The sequence below is a fragment of the Haplochromis burtoni genome, unplaced genomic scaffold (genome assembly GCF_018398535.1).
Source record: "Haplochromis burtoni strain Fernald_Lab_line unplaced genomic scaffold, NCSU_Asbu1 Contig_28, whole genome shotgun sequence".
NCBI classification, from domain to species: domain Eukaryota; kingdom Metazoa; phylum Chordata; class Actinopteri; order Cichliformes; family Cichlidae; genus Haplochromis; species Haplochromis burtoni.
The window spans coordinates 1,782,471-1,799,917 of NW_024582389.1; the positions used below are offsets into that span (position 1 = coordinate 1,782,471).

Here is a 17,447-nt window from a genome sequence, read left to right on the forward strand (position 1 = left end):
CCACCACCAGTAGGCAACAGGTGAAGTGTCTTGCCCAAGGACAAAACGACCGAGACTGTCCAAGCCGAACCGGCAACCTTTCGATAATCCTCTGACATAACAGCACTGACAGAGACAGCACACAGTCAACAGATCCCCAATGAGTGGATGGCAGCCCGAAACAAACAATGGGATTTGAGATTAGATACATTAAGATGAAATGTGAGACCTGCAGGGACACTTTAGGGAAACATATTTGCTTGTATGGAGAACTTTATAGCTATGACATGTCAGTACCTGCAAAGCTAAAGATATGACATTTCTCATGCTATGCAGAGTGCTGGCTGTGGATCTATTTATTCTTTATTCGTGCAAGAGTGCTATCAATTTTCAATTAAGCAAATAAGCATATTTCCCAAATGCTAAAGCCCAGATTTAAAAAGCATTTCATCTTTATTGCAGGTGTGGATTTAAAAGCTGCAGCAAGAAGCCAGACTTTCCTGTCTAGCTAGTTGTTCGTGGGAACCTTGATTTTACTCTAATGAGCATTTGCTGGAATCTTTAATACTCAGCAAAGAGCCCGAGGCTGCCCTTGTCTCTATCCAAGTGAAGCTGTGCACTGCTGTAAACATATTGGAGGAGCAAAACTTGGTTGTCTGCCACTGGTAAGCGCGTGCATGCATTTAGGGAGGTCAGTCAAGCTGTAGATCAACCCAGGGGCTCAAATGGATGGACCTCATGCTGAGAGGAGGAAGAAGAGGACAAAGGCAAGAATATGAAGAATAAATGAAGGGAAGAGAAAAGAGGAGGCTCACAGAAGAGAATCAGAAATTAAGATTGAAACAAAAAAGATAAATCGAGGAGGCAGAGAGATACGGAAGACAGGAAATAGAGCGAGAAGTGGGAGCAGCTTTAAAAAATGCATGCATCTCCATTTGACGTAGGGAAAAAAAATTCCCAACAGGGAGGAGGTTGAAGGTGAGAGCATAGCTGGAGCATAAAGACTGGCAACGTCTAAAATATGTACCTTCCCATCCCTCAAAGGAAAAAAAGAAAGCTGTAGCTGTGCCCAGAGGGTGTGCTCCTTCTCACCCATGATGCCATTTAACTGCCTACTGTGCACCCACCCACCCCCACCCACACAAAGACTACAGTCAGCACAGACATGTTTACATATGATCCCTTTTATAGTTGAGCATTAGCTAAAGGCCATTAGGTTAAGTGCTCTCCATGGAAAATCCTAACAGTCTGCATAAAACATACTCGCAAGTGTCTGTAATTGGGCAACTCAAGCCGTAGCATCCTTCATGTTTGTGTCAAAGATCATCAGTCACCAGAGTCACTGACCTAGAATATTTCACAGATTTCCATTGGAGCTTTCTTATGTTTGACATGCATGTGTGGTAGACTCCATCACTAATCTGTCAGGCCACGGTGCGGAACAACGCAGACATTTAGTCTCCTCGGAGAATCCTGAAAAACAGAAAGCCTCTTCCCTCATCCCATGACTTAATCCTCAAGCAATAACTTACATTACAGCAGCTCTTGGATTTAAGTCTGAGGCTTTCAAGGTGAACGAAGAGAGAGAGCTGAAGGGGAGAGCTGGCCATCAAGGCCCATTTCTATCAAGAGCGAGGCCAAAACAGGAAAAATCACAGTTTTATCAGAAGTTTTAAACTGGGGGAAAAGTCATCCAAGTTTATCCTTTAATGTGTATTTAATATATATTTTACTCAAACCTTGATTTTCCTTCTAAACCTAGCCAAATAGCTTTTAATGATTTTAATGACTTTTGTTGGTTTTTGTCTTCCTCACATTGAAAATTAGTGCTAAAGGGCATCAACACTAACATTAGAAACATTACATTATAAAAAGACAAGAAGGAGCTTCTGGCCAGGCCTGGGGTCAGCTGAGAGTCAGAACTGGTTGCAGTGGAAGACAGACAAACAATTTATATGTGGACGTTGCTTAAAATATACAGATTTGGCATATTGACTATACTAAGTGGGCGATCCAAAACTGAAACTATGATTTATTATTCTTTAATAAATATCAGTGCACTGGGTCTGCACAATAAATAAGAAGGGTTTTTTGTAGTTGCAGGAGGCACTGAAACAGAAGCTCTCTTGCTCTTCGTATGCACAGCCTGTGTGCATTGCTATGTATACATGCACTGTATACGTATCTGTGCTCTCATGAATTGGCCAGCATTGGTTGTCATGGTTATCTGGCTATACTCTAGTTACCCAGCTTGGCCACTATGAAGCTGGTGCTAATATCCCAGCATCCATTGCACATGTTTTTCTTTCAGGGTGTATGCCACATCAAAGTCTATGTTCAAACAGCCACATATTTACTCCTTCACACTGGTTTCTCCTTTCTCCTCTAATTTCACCTCCATCCATCTGCCTCACGCTTCCACTCTCTCTTCCTTCTGCTTACCAGTGCTCCCCCTTCCACCCCCCACTGGTCTAATATTTTCTCTCCCTCTCTTTTCTCTCTGCTCCTCTTGGTTTCATTATCACTTAAGCCCACCCTTTTAGGAATATAGTTAGAGATGCTGCTTTGTAAAGCTGCCCATTACTGATTTTATTGTTTGCGGGGTTCAACATGGAGACTACCAGAAAATGAGTGAAAGTGATTAGTGTACACAGGAACAGATACGGCAGTGTCTTAGTATGAATGTGCATCAAATCCACGCTCAGCTTTTCTAAGCGAGTATTCATTGCATAAAATCTGATTTGTGAAACATTAATATTGCTTATGGGCTTGAATTGGTTTTGTGAAAACACATTACACTTTTAAACCTCGTTAATCTCTGCAAATGCACACAGGGTTTGTGTGTGTGTGTGTGTGTGTGTGCGCGCGCGTCCCTCGTGTAATAGAGATGTGAGGCACAGCCAGAAATGTGTGAGACTACTTTTTTTTTCATTAAGGCTACAGTCTGCATAAAAACGCTGATATTTACTGACATTTCCTGGGGTTTGCTGATGTGGACATTTCACAGGGGTGGGAACGCTGTCGATGAAATCTCTTTAACTGTCTACTGGGCTTAAACCACTGTGAAAATAACATTAATAATAACAATAAAACTACAAACACTAACCTGGCTAAATGCAGCAGATATGAAATGTGAGCCAATATGTTAGAGTCGAAAATCTAATAATGACATCATGCCCAACGACAGCTCAAGTAAAGTGGATGAAGCAGAGCTATTCCTTTTCTGTCTTTCAGAAACAGATGCTCTCACTTTGCACTTTTCTGTCCTCTCCCTCCTCGCGCTGATGCTACCGAGCTGCGAATGACCTCAGACTCCCGTGGCGCCATCAGGGAGCACGGCCAGGCTGTGACAGTGACACGCTCCAGCCCAATAAAGCTGCTGGTCCACCAGCCTGGACCAGGCCAAGGTCAAAGCTGCTTAGTGGGGAAAAACTCTGGCTCTGAGTCCCATAAAGCTGCACTGATCAGAGCTGTTAGCAGAGGAATTGTCAAATGTATCACACACGAGATTATAACGACATCTCAAGCTGTGCATGCAAAGATTGATGATGGATGAGAGAGGCAAACATCATAAGGAGAGCTTGAAGATTATTTTCTATTTCTTTTCATGTATGTCACAAAGCATCAGGTCTCAGATCTTGCACGCCCGAGTGCAATAGCTCCGTCCGAGCACAATTACATCTCAACAAGACAAAGAGGAGGAAAGCTGTTGCACGTCTGAGCATGCGTCTGTGAGCGCGACGGCAGACGTCGACTGTGGATGTGCAACAAGCCACCCCGAGCACTTTCAGCTGCGATTGGAGAGGAGAGAGTAGCAAAAAAGAAAAAGAGAGCAGCGCAAAGGAAGAGAACAAAAGAAGCCACAGAGGCGCCCGATAAGAAGGCGATAGATTCCTGGATGGCAAATGCAGCACAACTGTGGCACTGTCAGTCCCTCTGTCCAAACTTGGCAAGCTCCTTCATAGGCTGTCAATGCCCTCTGCTTCTCCAAGGAGCCTGACACTTTTCTGCACAGCTAGCAAACACATTAGCATGCAGCCCCATCCCCCTGCAAGGGCAATGAGCCACTCACAGCAGCACTCATCATACACAGAAAGCGTTTCATATGCAGCAGCAGCAGCAGCAGCAGCAGCTGGGGGTCTGGTGAAAGATGCAATCATGATGCTGTAAGTAAAATTTGCATGGAAAAAGCAATTAGAGGTATCAGCCTCGCATGACTCCATCGTTTACCACTGAGTGATGGATCTGATCTACTGATGGATGCCATCCTAAACACCGCCCCCACCACCATGCATTGGATGCCTACCTGACTTTGAACTCAGTGAGCTGTGGCTGTGCCCCCGGTTCAGCACAGTAGATCTGAGGGAAGTAAAATCGGTGAGACTGAAGGTTGATGTCCATGGTGTCCGCGGACAGCAGGTGCACACAGGTCAACCCTGTTCAGTGACTCCAGAAACTGAAAACAAATGTCTGTCTGTTGCCTCAGTTGCTTTTTTTCCCTTCCTTTGTCTCCCCTGAAATCCCGTCGCTGATACTTCCGCTAGAGGTTGGAGTTCAGCGGGAGCATTCTAGTCACCTTCTCCCCGAATAGTCGCAGAGCTACAGAAGGCTACCACCAGGAAGGCATCTCCCTCCTCTTTACCTCCTCTGGCAGACTGAACGTTCAATCAGCTCTCCTGCCCAGCACCAGATAGGCACACTAACCTATTTCCCCACTGCCAGTGTACAGTCAGCAACTGTGAGCTCTAGAACAAAGATGACTCGTGTAAAAGATACAGGCTCCCGGCAGGTCAACAGAAAAAAATGTCACTTTTGGTCATCAAATCATCCTTTGGCAGCAGGTAAAGAAGTAAAAAATCGGTAAAAATAAAGGTGAAATTGAAGCATTTGGTGGGAAAAAAGGTGTTTTCAATATGAGGGCACTCCTCAGCGTACAGAGAAGACTGAATGGGAGATGAGAGTCCTTTGGTTTTTTACGCTTCAGACACAGAGGAAAGGCGGGGTGGGGGGTGAGCAAGATGGAGATAGAGAGAGATTCCCGGTGCTGTGAGGCGTTGCCCTCACGCTGCCTCTCCTCTCTGTGTCTCATTGGATTACCTCCTCCCTCTCCATACTCCCTCCCCACACCCCACCTTCCCTCCTCCTCTTCTCTCCATCACTCCCCTTCTCCCCTCCCAGCTGTGAGAAGAGCAGCGGGCTGCCAGCCCCGGAGGCTGCTGGTCCTGCCCCTCCTCCTCCTCCTCCTCACCATGCAGCTCTCCTCCGCCAGCCGCCGGATTGGCCGAGACGAGGATGCGTAAGTCCGCATGGAGGGAGAGAACGAGAACGAGGGGGGAAAAAAGAGGAGGAGCAACAGATTTTAATTCATCTGATGGCTCCTATCTTTTCTCGCAGATGATCTGAGGTGGAGTGCCAGGCTTGGGTGGGGCTTCGGATACAACAACATACGAAATGTGGACACACAAATTCGAGCATGCGAGGCCCAATGTTTGCCTCTTTAATGTCCCGTGCTCCATTTATCTCAGCACATATAGATTACAAGCAAAGTACAGTAAGCGGCGTGCAGCCACAAACTAATCTCCTGGCTGGGTGGGTGAGTTCAACATCAATAAATCCCTGCCATATTTACTGTGCATCCTCTGACATGCCACAAAAATAGACACACCCGTGGTCTCTTTCTAGTACAGTTCAACCTGCACACACCACCCACATCTGTCCTGCTGTGTTTTGCCAGCAGGCAATTTCATTGATTGAACTGGCTGTAGAACTGCTGGATGACACAGTTTACTCTGTAATTGGTGCCGACGGCACCGGAAATCACAGTTTAGGGCCTGCTGAAAGTGCCATTTGGCTAGAAACCGTCATACCAATGAAATTTCAGCCATGTCCTTTTATTACTTGTTTGATAATAATTTCATATTTGTTAGTTTATGAGAAAAAAATATTACCTTAAGTTAGAAGCAAATGTCTGCTTGCAGTGAGTTGCATCAAACAGCCTTCTTCAAACTTCTGTTGCCTCTATGAAATCATGAGTTTTGGTGTTTGTGATACATTATCATTTGGTAAAAATGTACAGGAATTTGTTTCTTTTACTGTTGCACCGGTGTGAAAGGTGGGGGTAAGGTGTATTTTGAGTGGAGTGGTCATCAAAGGAAGCAAGCAGGCAACAAGAGGGCAAAAAAACCTGAAAGGGGTGATTTTTTTCTATTATAACTCAATAAATTAAATGACATTGACCCTTTAACTTATGCACTACTTTAGCGTGGATTTAGAGGTGATGTTCACTCTTGTTCAACGCTGGCATTTATTTAAAAATTTCTTTTTTAGCTGCTCAGCTTCTCTGTTAGTAACACTTTTCTTTAAGCTGCATTTTTGCTAATAAACATCAGCATACCATTTAATCTTGCAACAAGTAATAAATGCAACTTGTTAACCAAGCTAGCTGTCTGAGTCTTGGGTTAGCTGACAGCTACCTAAACCTAGTTCAGATATGGCCACTAAATTTGAGGCTTTAAAATTATGTTCCAATATGTTGCCTGTGTCTTTTATATTTAGTCTGTATTTGGCTTTGAAGCCTTTGTAAGGAGGAGGCTGGGGTGTATTAATGGGTCATGAAATTAACTGACTTTTACATGTTAGTTTCTCCTTTCAAACCAAAAGTCAATCTTTTTAATCATGACTATTACACAAACCCATAAAACTGTTTTTACTGTTTTTAATTTTAGCCCTTTATTTCTAACCCAAGCTTACCCCCTAAGTCTTTCTCATGCAGAAACTGAATGGAGGAGTTGAATATGTATATGAACCTCTTAACTTTCAATAGATCCCTATATGGAATAATGCACCACAGTACTGGGCCCAGAAATTGTGTTTCTGTTTAAAGCTGTTAGAAGCTAAAATAAAAGTGGATTTGTGTTTTTTTCATTTAAATTCACTTTTTACACAATTTCCTCAAGTGCATCTGCTTTTCATTGTCGTGTGCATTATACCAGCAATAATTCCCAAAAACTCATTAAAACAAGAGAAAAGCCCATCGTGGGTTTTTTTTCTTTTCAACACAATGGCAGCATTATTTTCTGAAAGCAACTCCCAGTAGCTGAATATGAGACTAACTCACTACAGTGGCTAGTGTCAAATCAATAAAGGACATTATATCGCAATTGAGTCGCAGCACACCATCTGCACCATCATTTTTATCTTACAATCTTACCGTGACTCACTGAGAGCACAGGCAGAGGAAGAGACTGAAGCAAACAGACACTCTCTTGTTTGCAATAAAGCATTCGTGTGAATCTTTTTCTTTTCTTTGAAATGGCAGCAGTAGATGGCTGAATAGTGACTCCAGTTCAAGTCATTCATTGTTTTCTTTTCTTTGTAAAGCAATCATATTCTGCTTATCAAAAATACAGGAGGAGGTTGGGTTAAAAAAAAACAATTTGGTGGAGAGCAAAGAGGAGGAGACAGACGGAGAGAGGGAGCGAGAGAGTCAAATGCCTGGGTGAAAGGGAGGGAGGGAGAGCCAGGATAGCAAGGGTGAAAGGACAACCAGTCAGCACTTACACTGTACAGTCTTGTCATACACCCCCCACCAAACCCCACCGTCATCCTGTTAGGTGGGTGAATGAGTGAGTGAGTGTGTGAGCAAGTGAGTGAGACAGCGAACGATAGAGTGCGATAAAGCCAAGTGTAAGTCCTGGCAACCTGATTTTTAGCATCCAGCAGGAGGGTTGGCCTTCAGTGTAACACATAGCATGACTGTGTGCACGTGTGTGTGTGTGAGCATGCATGTGTGTGGCACAGCGAGAGAGGGGGAGGGAGGGAGGGAGAGAGTGTAATTGAGCTTTGTGGTAAAACCGACGACCTAAAGTAAAGCAATGCTGGAGAAAGAACAAAAGGATAAAGAACATACTTTGTTCCACTGTAGATGATCAGTAACCCAAGTGGAATGATAATGATGAAGTATAAACATGTTTCAAATCAAACACTGCAATATGTTGGTTATTAAACTATTCAAGCTTAATAATATCTTTGCTGTGGCACTCCAACTTGTGGTCAGTTGAAATTATGCTATATCCTGTTTCCTGTTTTACTTTGTTGGTGCTTGAAACACGTCCGCAACATTATCGTGTCCACCTGGCAAAATGACTCACTGGGCACAATTCAAAAAAGCAGAAACCTTTGTATTCAGCTCACAGGTTACACTTTAGATCAGGACATCAACAGAAATAAAAAGAGAGAGAAACCATGAAATCTCATTAGACCTTTACAAATGGGTTTTTAAAGCATAGATCAATACAAAAGATTAGAGTATTCACAGACTGTATGTAAGAGATATCCAACTATTAGGGCGGTTCGATATAATACTCCTTGTAGCATAAGATGGCGCATTGTCTTGCATGAAGATGGTTGTGTTGCAGAAGGCACAGTTCTTTCTACCATGGAAGAAAGTGGTCAGTCAGAAACTCCACATACTTTGCAGAGGTCACTGTCACACCTTCAGGGACCCTAAAGGGGCCGACCAGCTCTCTCCCCGTGATTCCAGCTCAAAACATGACTCAACCATCTCCTTGCTGACGTTGCAGCCCTGTTGAGACATGGTGGCTGTCCACCAACCATCCACCACTGCATTTATCTGGACCATCCAGGGTTGCAATACACTCATCAGCAAACAGGACTGTTTGAAAATTAGTCTTCTTGTAGTTCTGGGCTTGTGAGCATTGGTTAGGGGTGACCAAATATAAGGTTTATGCACAACTGCAAGTCTCTGGAGAATCCTACACCTTGAGGTTCGCAGGGCTCCAGAGGCACCAGCAGCTTCCAATATCTGTTTGCTGCTTTGTAATGGCCTTTTAGCAGCTGCTCTCTTAATCTGATGTATTTGTCTGGCAGAAACCTTCCTCATTGTGCCTTTACCTGCACGAACCCATGTGTGCTCTGACTCAGCCACAAATCTCTTACATTATGGTGATCACGCTTAAGTTTTCGTGAAATGTCTAAGGTTTTCATTACGTGTCCAATGCACTCAACTATTTCACGCTTTTCAGGAACGGAGAGATCATTTTTCCTTCCTATATTGCTTGAAAGTGGTGGTCTGCTTAATAAAGGAAAAACTACTAAACTTCTTTAGTAGTTTTTCCTTTAATTGGGCTCACCTGGCAAACTAATGCTCACAGGTGTCCGAGATCGATTTCAATCATCCAAAGAGCCCTGAGACACAATTCCATCCATGGGTTTAATTGAAAAACAACTTATTTAATCTTTATGACACTTAAACACAATTTGCATAATAATTTGGAGCGCGGTGTAAATGTAAATAAAATGTAAATGAATGATGCAATGCAACTTTGAATGCAAATTTAAAGTATTTTTGTATTTTATTCTCATATCATTTACAGTGTGCATGTTTTTTCCCCATCCAGTCACATTATATTCTGTAAAATCCAATCTAATTTCTTGCTTCCGTCATCCCATAGCAGTCACGCTATTCGACCCGCAGCAAGGTGGAGAAAGAAAAGGCATTAAACGAGTGTGAGCGATGTGACAGAGACTACGTTAAACGGCTCTTTGACGTTTCCTGTGCTCTCAGTCGATTTCATCCTCTCAGGCTCGGGGATTGAATCTTTTTTTTTAGCTGCAAACAAATACTCACACGTGCACCAGCAGCGTGAGCACGACGTCTGACTCACATGAGCTGCACATTTTAATTCTAATTACACCGCACACCAATGGGAGATGGCAGAGGAGACACGGAGGGCGGGCGGGGAGTGATTTCCCTCTCATTCACAAAGATCCCACTCTTAAACACACACGCCCGTCTGTGCAGATCAGCCTTCCCACTCTGCCTCTTGACGCCTCCGTGTGCATCATTGTGACTCATAAACAGCACTACTGTCACCTAAAATGAAAATGTTATTATTCACACTCAGACACATGACCACACACCTGACTCTGGAGGCATGGTAATGTGCAACATCATTCTCCATTTTGAGCTGTGCGTGTCAGACTGCATTTAGACAAATGGGGTTATTACAGCAGCATTCAGCACAGACATCATTACACAACCTGTTAGCACCAGCATCTCCAACATATGAAGATATACAAGCCACTAAGAGTTCATCCATTTACCCTAACCAAGGAGACAAACAAAGCACAACAGCAGCTGAGCTGTGACTAAATGGTGCACTGATAGCAAGCAATAAAAGCATCGTTGCTTGCAGCTTTTAGTAGGAAGTTAACTCTTAATTTACATGCTACAAAATTACATTGCCTTTGTTAGTTTAAAATAACTGATGCCTGAATTGTGGTCTGTGGCCTTTTTCCAGTCCTTAAAGTAAAACATTCTTGTATTGCAGAGAGGTGGGTGACACAAAGAACAGAACAAAACTAAATGTGTGTCCCACAGTTTGCATACCAAGACTTACACCAACATTAAACCAAAGCTAGAATCTTTTCCTGTGCCATGCACTATGAATCATTAAAAAGTGGATCATGTTGCATGCAAACATTGCACAGTGAAAAGAAAGTACAAGACACATCCCCCTCAGCCTCCTAGTACAGGGGCCTATGGTGTAAATTTGAAAATCCGAGGTGATTTTCAGAAACATTGACCTTTAACTTTGACCTTGAGCTCAAGGTCACTGAGATTCGAAATTGTCGAAGATTTTCAGTCGATGCTCCAATGCTGTGAATTCCAAAATCCTACGTCGCTTCGTTCTCGAGTTATCACATTCACAAACTTGAGTGTCCACACCGCCTGCCCACCCTGCTGCGTAACAGCAATACCCCATCAGCCTTTTACAGCTCTGCAGATTTGCATCCAAGGATTGCGTAATCCTTAAAATGCTATAATATTAAGTATTAAACTTTATATTTGTATTGGAAAAAAATCAATCCACTGACACAATCCAAAAGCAGTTGGTTATTTGATTTTTCCCAACAAGCTTTAGGTTTTGCAATGACTTGTGCAAAAATAATGCAGGATTGAATTCAATTCCGTTTTATTTTTATAGCAACAATTCACAATAAAAGTTACATCAAGATTAAAAGTATGTATGTATGTAGGCTCCAAATAAGACCAACGCACAACCATGCACAATGCAGTGTGGAGCTGGAAAACCTTGAGTCCTCACATGGATCTCCTCCACCACAGATCAAAAACTGCTCAGCAGTGCCTCAAGGAACACAGTAAAGAACTGAACATATTGAGTTGGTCTCCAAACTCCAATCTGCTTAATTCCATTCAATTCAACTCAATTTTATTTGCACAGCGCCAAATCACAACAACAGTCACCTCAGGGGGCTTTATATTGCAAGGTAGACCCTACAATTGTAATGCATCCAATAGCACACAGAGTCCAAAAGATCCATTGCTAATGTCTCAGTGCCACTATATTTAAATTTATATATATGATCATGGTTTTTAGGCATTATTTTTAGCCATTTTCAGCCATGAACTGCAGCCTTGAACTTTTGTCGACGTTACCCGACAGAGGTGCGCATGAGAAGGCAAATGTCCAGTACAGGCTTGGACAGTCATCAAAGCTGACAAGACCCTAGTACAAAGCCCACGCGATGCTCCAGTGTGAGAACAGCACAGGTAACAAGGGAATTCACAACCAGCAGTTTGCACATCACGTGTTCTGCCTCCAGCACACAGCTAAACCAAACTGAGCATTTCAGGCAGTGAGGGTGCAAATGATGGGAACTGTCTGCTGCTCTATGCTACCTCTGGACAAACTGATTCTTCTGATGTTCTGCTGAGCTCATGCATGAAGAAGACTTAACTTTCTGCTGTTTGGAGTTCAGCACAGCAGCAGCAGTCCTTTCTGCTCATGAGTTTGATGTGAGCTGTGCAAGTGAACCAAATGACATCATTTCCAAATATGAGGGAAACTGGTTGATAATTATCTATGACTGCTCCAAAGAGTGACCCCTCACATACGCACTGCTTCCTGACCCATGGCTCATATGAAAATATTATTTAAGCAGCTTTAACTAATCAGCGCTTTGTCTTTAATGATTCACACAAGATTATTTTTAAGGGAGCACATGTGTGTTCCTACCGAAGTGTGGGAACATAAGATGACTAAACTTTCAACATGTCTGGAACAAAAGGTAAAAAATGCCACAGTTTTAACACTGGACCAACAATAAATGTGTCATCAAGAACGCACACCTGTAACAGCTTCAAAGCACACAGCTGTGAGATCTGGGAACAATGGACCGAGGGGGAAATTTGACCTCCACTGGTGTGTATCACTCCCTGGAACAGCGGGGCATAAACCATGACATTTCCATGATTTATTTTAGCTCAGACACTCGCAGCACCGACTGTGGGTGTAGAATGGAAATGTGCTTTGTTTTCTCCCAAAAGTAGCCTCTCATACGGTACATTTGCATTACCTTGACATAGGGTTATACTGAGTTCATCTCTCTGTTTGCCCTTGTCATGCATCAATTCAGCTCACTATTAATGCTAGTATTCATATGGGTCACACGCATACCACCAACTGATCCTGTCAATACACATCAGGCCACGAATCAGATTAATAGGGTCTACACTTCACTTTCAGACCATAATGAAAAACCATCCACTCAAATGGAGGCAGTGGTGATGACGACAGGCTGCAATGGGCAGGCTCAGGTCACAGGCTAGACCGCACATCAACTGTATGTGCTCTTTAACATGTAGCTAACGGGCACACAAAGCTTACTGGAGACCTTTTTAAAAGGTAATAATAGCTCTGAGTAATGTGTAGTAACATGAAGTGAAGCAAAACAAAAACAGGTCCTTAAAGCTTCTCAGTTACTGAGGCTCGAATGATTAAGACTAGAAAAATAACGATGATCAGTATAGTCAAATGACCTATTATTGGACTTTTCTTGCTATTCATTACAGTATCTCTAAGGCGCCAGCAGAGGGCTTCACATACCTTATCTTTGAAGGAATAACACTGAAAATCCTAAACTATTCATAGCATTCAGCTGCAGAAAACAAAGCGAAGCAGCAAATCATGCTAAAAAAAACTCTGAGCAACTCAGTCAAGCGTAGTCCCGTTTTAAAGGTTCACCATACGAGTGTTCAGAAAGGAAAGGAAGTGATTTAATACAAGAAAAAAACAGGTTGCTGCATTTGTGAAGGACAGCAAATTAATCAAAAAGATGGATGGGAGGGTGAAGAAGAAAAAAGAAGAGAAATAACCGACTTCCAGAAGGGGAAACAAGCCAGGAATCAACCCTTTAGCCCACAATTCCAGAAAACAAGTGCCAAGCAAGGCTTTACTGTCTCCTCCAGAGATCAGCACCTTCCCCCTTTCTGCAGTTGGAGATAACTAAAACTAGTGTGGCTAATCATAACAAATGAAGAGCAAATACAGTGGTACAAGCATTGGATTCCTTCATTAATCTCTTGTGTTTATAGCCAAGGTTCTCGATGTGCAGGCCGAATTGTGCCAATAGAGCACAGAGGGAGACCAGGGGACCTTTGCCATTTGGTTGTATCTCTTGTGTTCTCACCATCATGCCTTACAGCCAGTGTCGAGAAATCTCACCATTAAAAATGACAGTTACCAACAAAAATGTTCTAAACATAACTACTACAACCACTATTAAAATATGCCTGATGTGTGCATGTGCCAGTTCCTTAAAACCTGGCTTAAAAAATAGGCGGATGCAGGGACTGTAATACGAATTCTCCAAAATACTGCAGTTTGCCTCATTATAGAAAAATACTGGATGAAAAACTGCAGCCCACAGGAGCTCACTGAGATCAATGCTCATTAGATCACAGCACAAAACAACTGTGGGTGTCCTACTGACATTCGCAGCACAGCAGCACAGAGAAGACACAAACGCGAGCGACTCGGACGCTCGGACCAAAGGACCTCTCGGTCATGATGAGCAGAAACAACATGCCCGCTCCATCGCGCTTGCAGATTTAAAGCCACGCAGGCATTTAAGGAGAAAGATAAATGAAGTCCACACAGTGATCAGGCGAGACGCAGGAACCACAGCAAACTCTGCTGAAGCAGAGGCTTGTGAACCATAGTCTGTGTTGCCACCTACAGAGCACCTCCACAAAGCACACAATCTGTCCTCCTAAATCACAGCTGTATGTTTAACTGGCTGTTTAAGTGACAGCAGAGTGTTACACATAGTTTGGACTCGTGCTGGTAAAGTTTGGATAATGTGATCACAGTGTGCACAGCTTTTTTTTGTGTGAAAAACGACAAAAAAGTAAGTTTGCCTAGTGTACAATGCAAACTTTCACAGGAAGCGGTTGATATGTATGTGTTAACAAAATAAAAGCTGTTTTATTATCACCACAGAACAGGAATAATTTATTTACAGCCTCACATTGACCTTGGATCACATGCACACACAGACACACACAGTAATACCTTTATCAGGACACTACGCTGAGTTACATTTTCTGAGTTACTGACAGCTACTACTGCTTAACACTAATCCTACCCCCTAAACCTGGGTTTAAGTGTGCCAGGTTTGCTATTCCTTATTTCTGCCATATATACACTGGTGCCCAGACTCTGGAACTCTCTCCCTTTGAGCTTGAGAGCTGTGGACTCGGTGGTCTCTTTTAAAAATTGTTGACTTTTTTGTCGACTTATGTTGACTCTCCATATTACTGTGAAGCACTTTGGTGTGCCTTCGGATTTTTAAATGTGCCATATGAATAAATTTGTATTGTATTGTAAAAAACAGCTAAAAACGTATCTTTTTAAACTTGCTTTTGGTTCATTTTTGTTTTTATGTTTTAGCTTCTGTGAAGCACTTTGTGATTTTTATCTTGAAAGGTGCTATACAAATAAATTTTATTTACTTTCAACGGTGGATGTTCACATGACACAAGCACACAGTTTCAAAAAGGAAGGTCAGAGTATGTGCAAGTGTTTCCTGAGCCAAAATCTCAGGTTTCAGAGCACCCCAAAAGCCTAAAAGCAGACATTGAGTCCCCATCCACACATTCCACCTTCTGTTTGTGATGGGGAGCTAATCAGAGGAAAGCTGGTTCAAAGCAGGGATGTTATACTCATTTTACATCATAGGACACATGATGTTGGAGTCTTAGCCAGGCTCCTTCTGTTCCCCATTCCTTATATTTGACATTCCTGGCTTAAAGGGAGGTTGCCTTTAATGCTCCCTGTATCTCTCATGAAATGGACTGAGGGGCCTCACTAGAGTGAAATAAGTATGGATTATTTTAAACCGGAATCAAGAAAAGCCAGACTAGTAGGGCCAAAGAATATGAATGTCGAGCTGTCGAGCAACAACAGGACCTCTTTACTGATTTATACTATGGGGAGGTTTGCAGGGAATAGGTAGTGCTGGCATCCCTCTACATATCAGTTATTTTTCATCCTCTGATTGTCTCACAAGACATTCCCTGAAAAAGGAATGAGTGTATAATTTGGGAGTAGGTCTGGAAGTTGAGGCATCCCAGAGCTCGTATTTCGCTTCACAACAAGGCGTCCAGTGTAACCTCTGGACGCCTTGCATTTATCAAAGCACACAGGATCAAAAACCAACAACAAGCCACATTTTTTGTGTCCCTAGCAGGGAGGCAAATTGTCACACACCATGAGTAACACCACACTAGCACGCACACTCCGTCACCCACTCTACTTTCTAAGCCAACAGCAATTAGACTCAGCTGATTTTTCCTCCTGTTCATGGTGAACCTGTGCCAAACGCTGCTGCTTCTGCTGCCTCACCCACTACTGTGAAGCGGCAGCCTCGCAGCTGATTGGAGGGAGGCTGTGACGACAAACCCGGGCCTGCCAGTAACGTTTTACCTGATAGGCACTCACACTGGTCTAGTCAACCCAGCGCCCTCATCTCCGAGCCGCGTCTGGATCGCTGAATCGAATGCTCACAGCTGATTGGTTCCCGTGCGGAGAGGTGTGTGCGAGCGTGCACGCTGCGCAGGTTTCACCTTTTTTCAGGTGATGTTTAAAAACTGCAATCGCAGCAAGTGTTGTTAATTAAGTGCACCGTAACGCCACACTACTGCACGTGTAGTCTGGTTCCCATGACAAGACCTTTTTTTCCGCATGTGCAGACCTCCACGTGAAACATCACCGAGCGAACTGGAGTCGGCTATTTTTTTTTTAATTCTTATTATTTTAAATCAAAGGCTGACCTCAGTGTGCTTCTCTTAAAGGTTCATATTCTGTCGGCCAACAGGTGACCTACCGGTCAATAAAAGCGCGTGCTGCCGTGAATCCCGGGCTGTGATACACCTACTGTGGCCTCTAAATTCAGCTGCATCCCATAAATTGTCCAGATTCCCTGTGAATCAGCCCCACATCCCCCTTAATGTCCCTAAAAAAAGGAAACCCACCACCACAACCAGTGCAGAAGTCTGCGCTTTTATGTGCAGGGAAAGACCAACGCATGCTTCTCCTTACCTCATCGTCCTTCTGAATGAAATCAGTGATGCTCCCTGTGAGCTCAGTCCTTCGTCCTCAAGTTCGGCTCTAATAGAAACGATCCAGGTCCAGCAATAGCAGCAGATCTGTATGGTTTTGATAGGAAGAAGAAGAAAACAACTGCGAAGCCTGCAGCGGGCTGGACGTGCAGATGCTGAGGGTGGAAAAGGCGAGAGGGTGTGGAAAAATGCTACACGGATGCCCACAGTTTTCGGGTCTGTCTTTAAAAAAAATAATATTAATAGAAAATAATAATAATTTAAAAAAGATCCTCCTCCGTTGTGTTTCAGGCGGCTGCTGGTTCGGTCGGGGCCACTTCAGAGGGCAGCACGCCGCTTTCCTAAGGACGAGAAGCCGGGCGGAGTGGCTGACAGCGGCTTTTGAGGTGCCATCTTTTCCTGCCTCCAACCACTGGGAGGCTGGATGGATGGAGAGGCAAAGAGGAGGGGGTACAGGGAGAGAGTGAGAGAGAGCAGGCTGCTGGAATATTCAAGTGTGGCTGGTTTTGCTGCACGGCAGCGCCCTCATCCCGGCGAGGTTGCAACTGTGCAGCTGATGAGGGCAGGTAGGTAAACTAAACTCCCTGTGTTTTTCTGAGCACATAAAGTTGGACCACATGAATTATGCGCAATCCTTTTAGAGAAAAATATATTATCAGAGTCGTTTTATTACGCAGTAGACCTGGAAATAGTCTTTACAGTGATTGGAGAGAAACCCACGATTACCACAAATACTTTAAGCCTTTAAGACCCTGGAGAAATAGGCTAGTATTATATTACTGTATGATGTCGGTGTGTGTGTGTGTGTGTGTGTGGTGTGTGTGTGTGTGTGTGTGTGTGTGTGTGTGTGTGTGTGTGTGTGTGTGTGGCGCGCCATCTTATTTCAAATTTGTATTTTCTTTCATTGGCTGATGGGACCAACTCATATCATCACTGCATGTATAAAAATGGCACTGTGACATCTGTAACATCTGTCTCCTCACGTGGAGGACAGACAGACTCGATCAAAGCTCCAGAACTG

The 17,447-nt window shown here is 43.5% G+C and overlaps 1 protein-coding gene across 3 annotated transcripts in view; it reads right to left on the reverse strand.

Moving 5' to 3' along the window:
- Positions 1–16,900, reverse strand: part of evlb (Enah/Vasp-like b) — a 48,061-nt gene extending 31,161 nt beyond the window's left edge. Inside the window, exon 1 of one of the 3 annotated variants that reach the window (XM_014332207.2) lies at positions 16,407–16,900. In XM_014332207.2, coding sequence (XP_014187693.1) covers positions 16,407–16,411 — 5 coding nt within the window. In that variant the 5' untranslated portion in view covers positions 16,412–16,900. Of the gene's footprint in view, positions 1–4,285; positions 5,090–16,406 lie in introns of those variants that run through there. The other 2 variants (XM_005917680.3, XM_005917679.3) reach the window with 2 other exon arrangements.
- Positions 16,901–17,447: the final 547 nt, after the last annotated feature.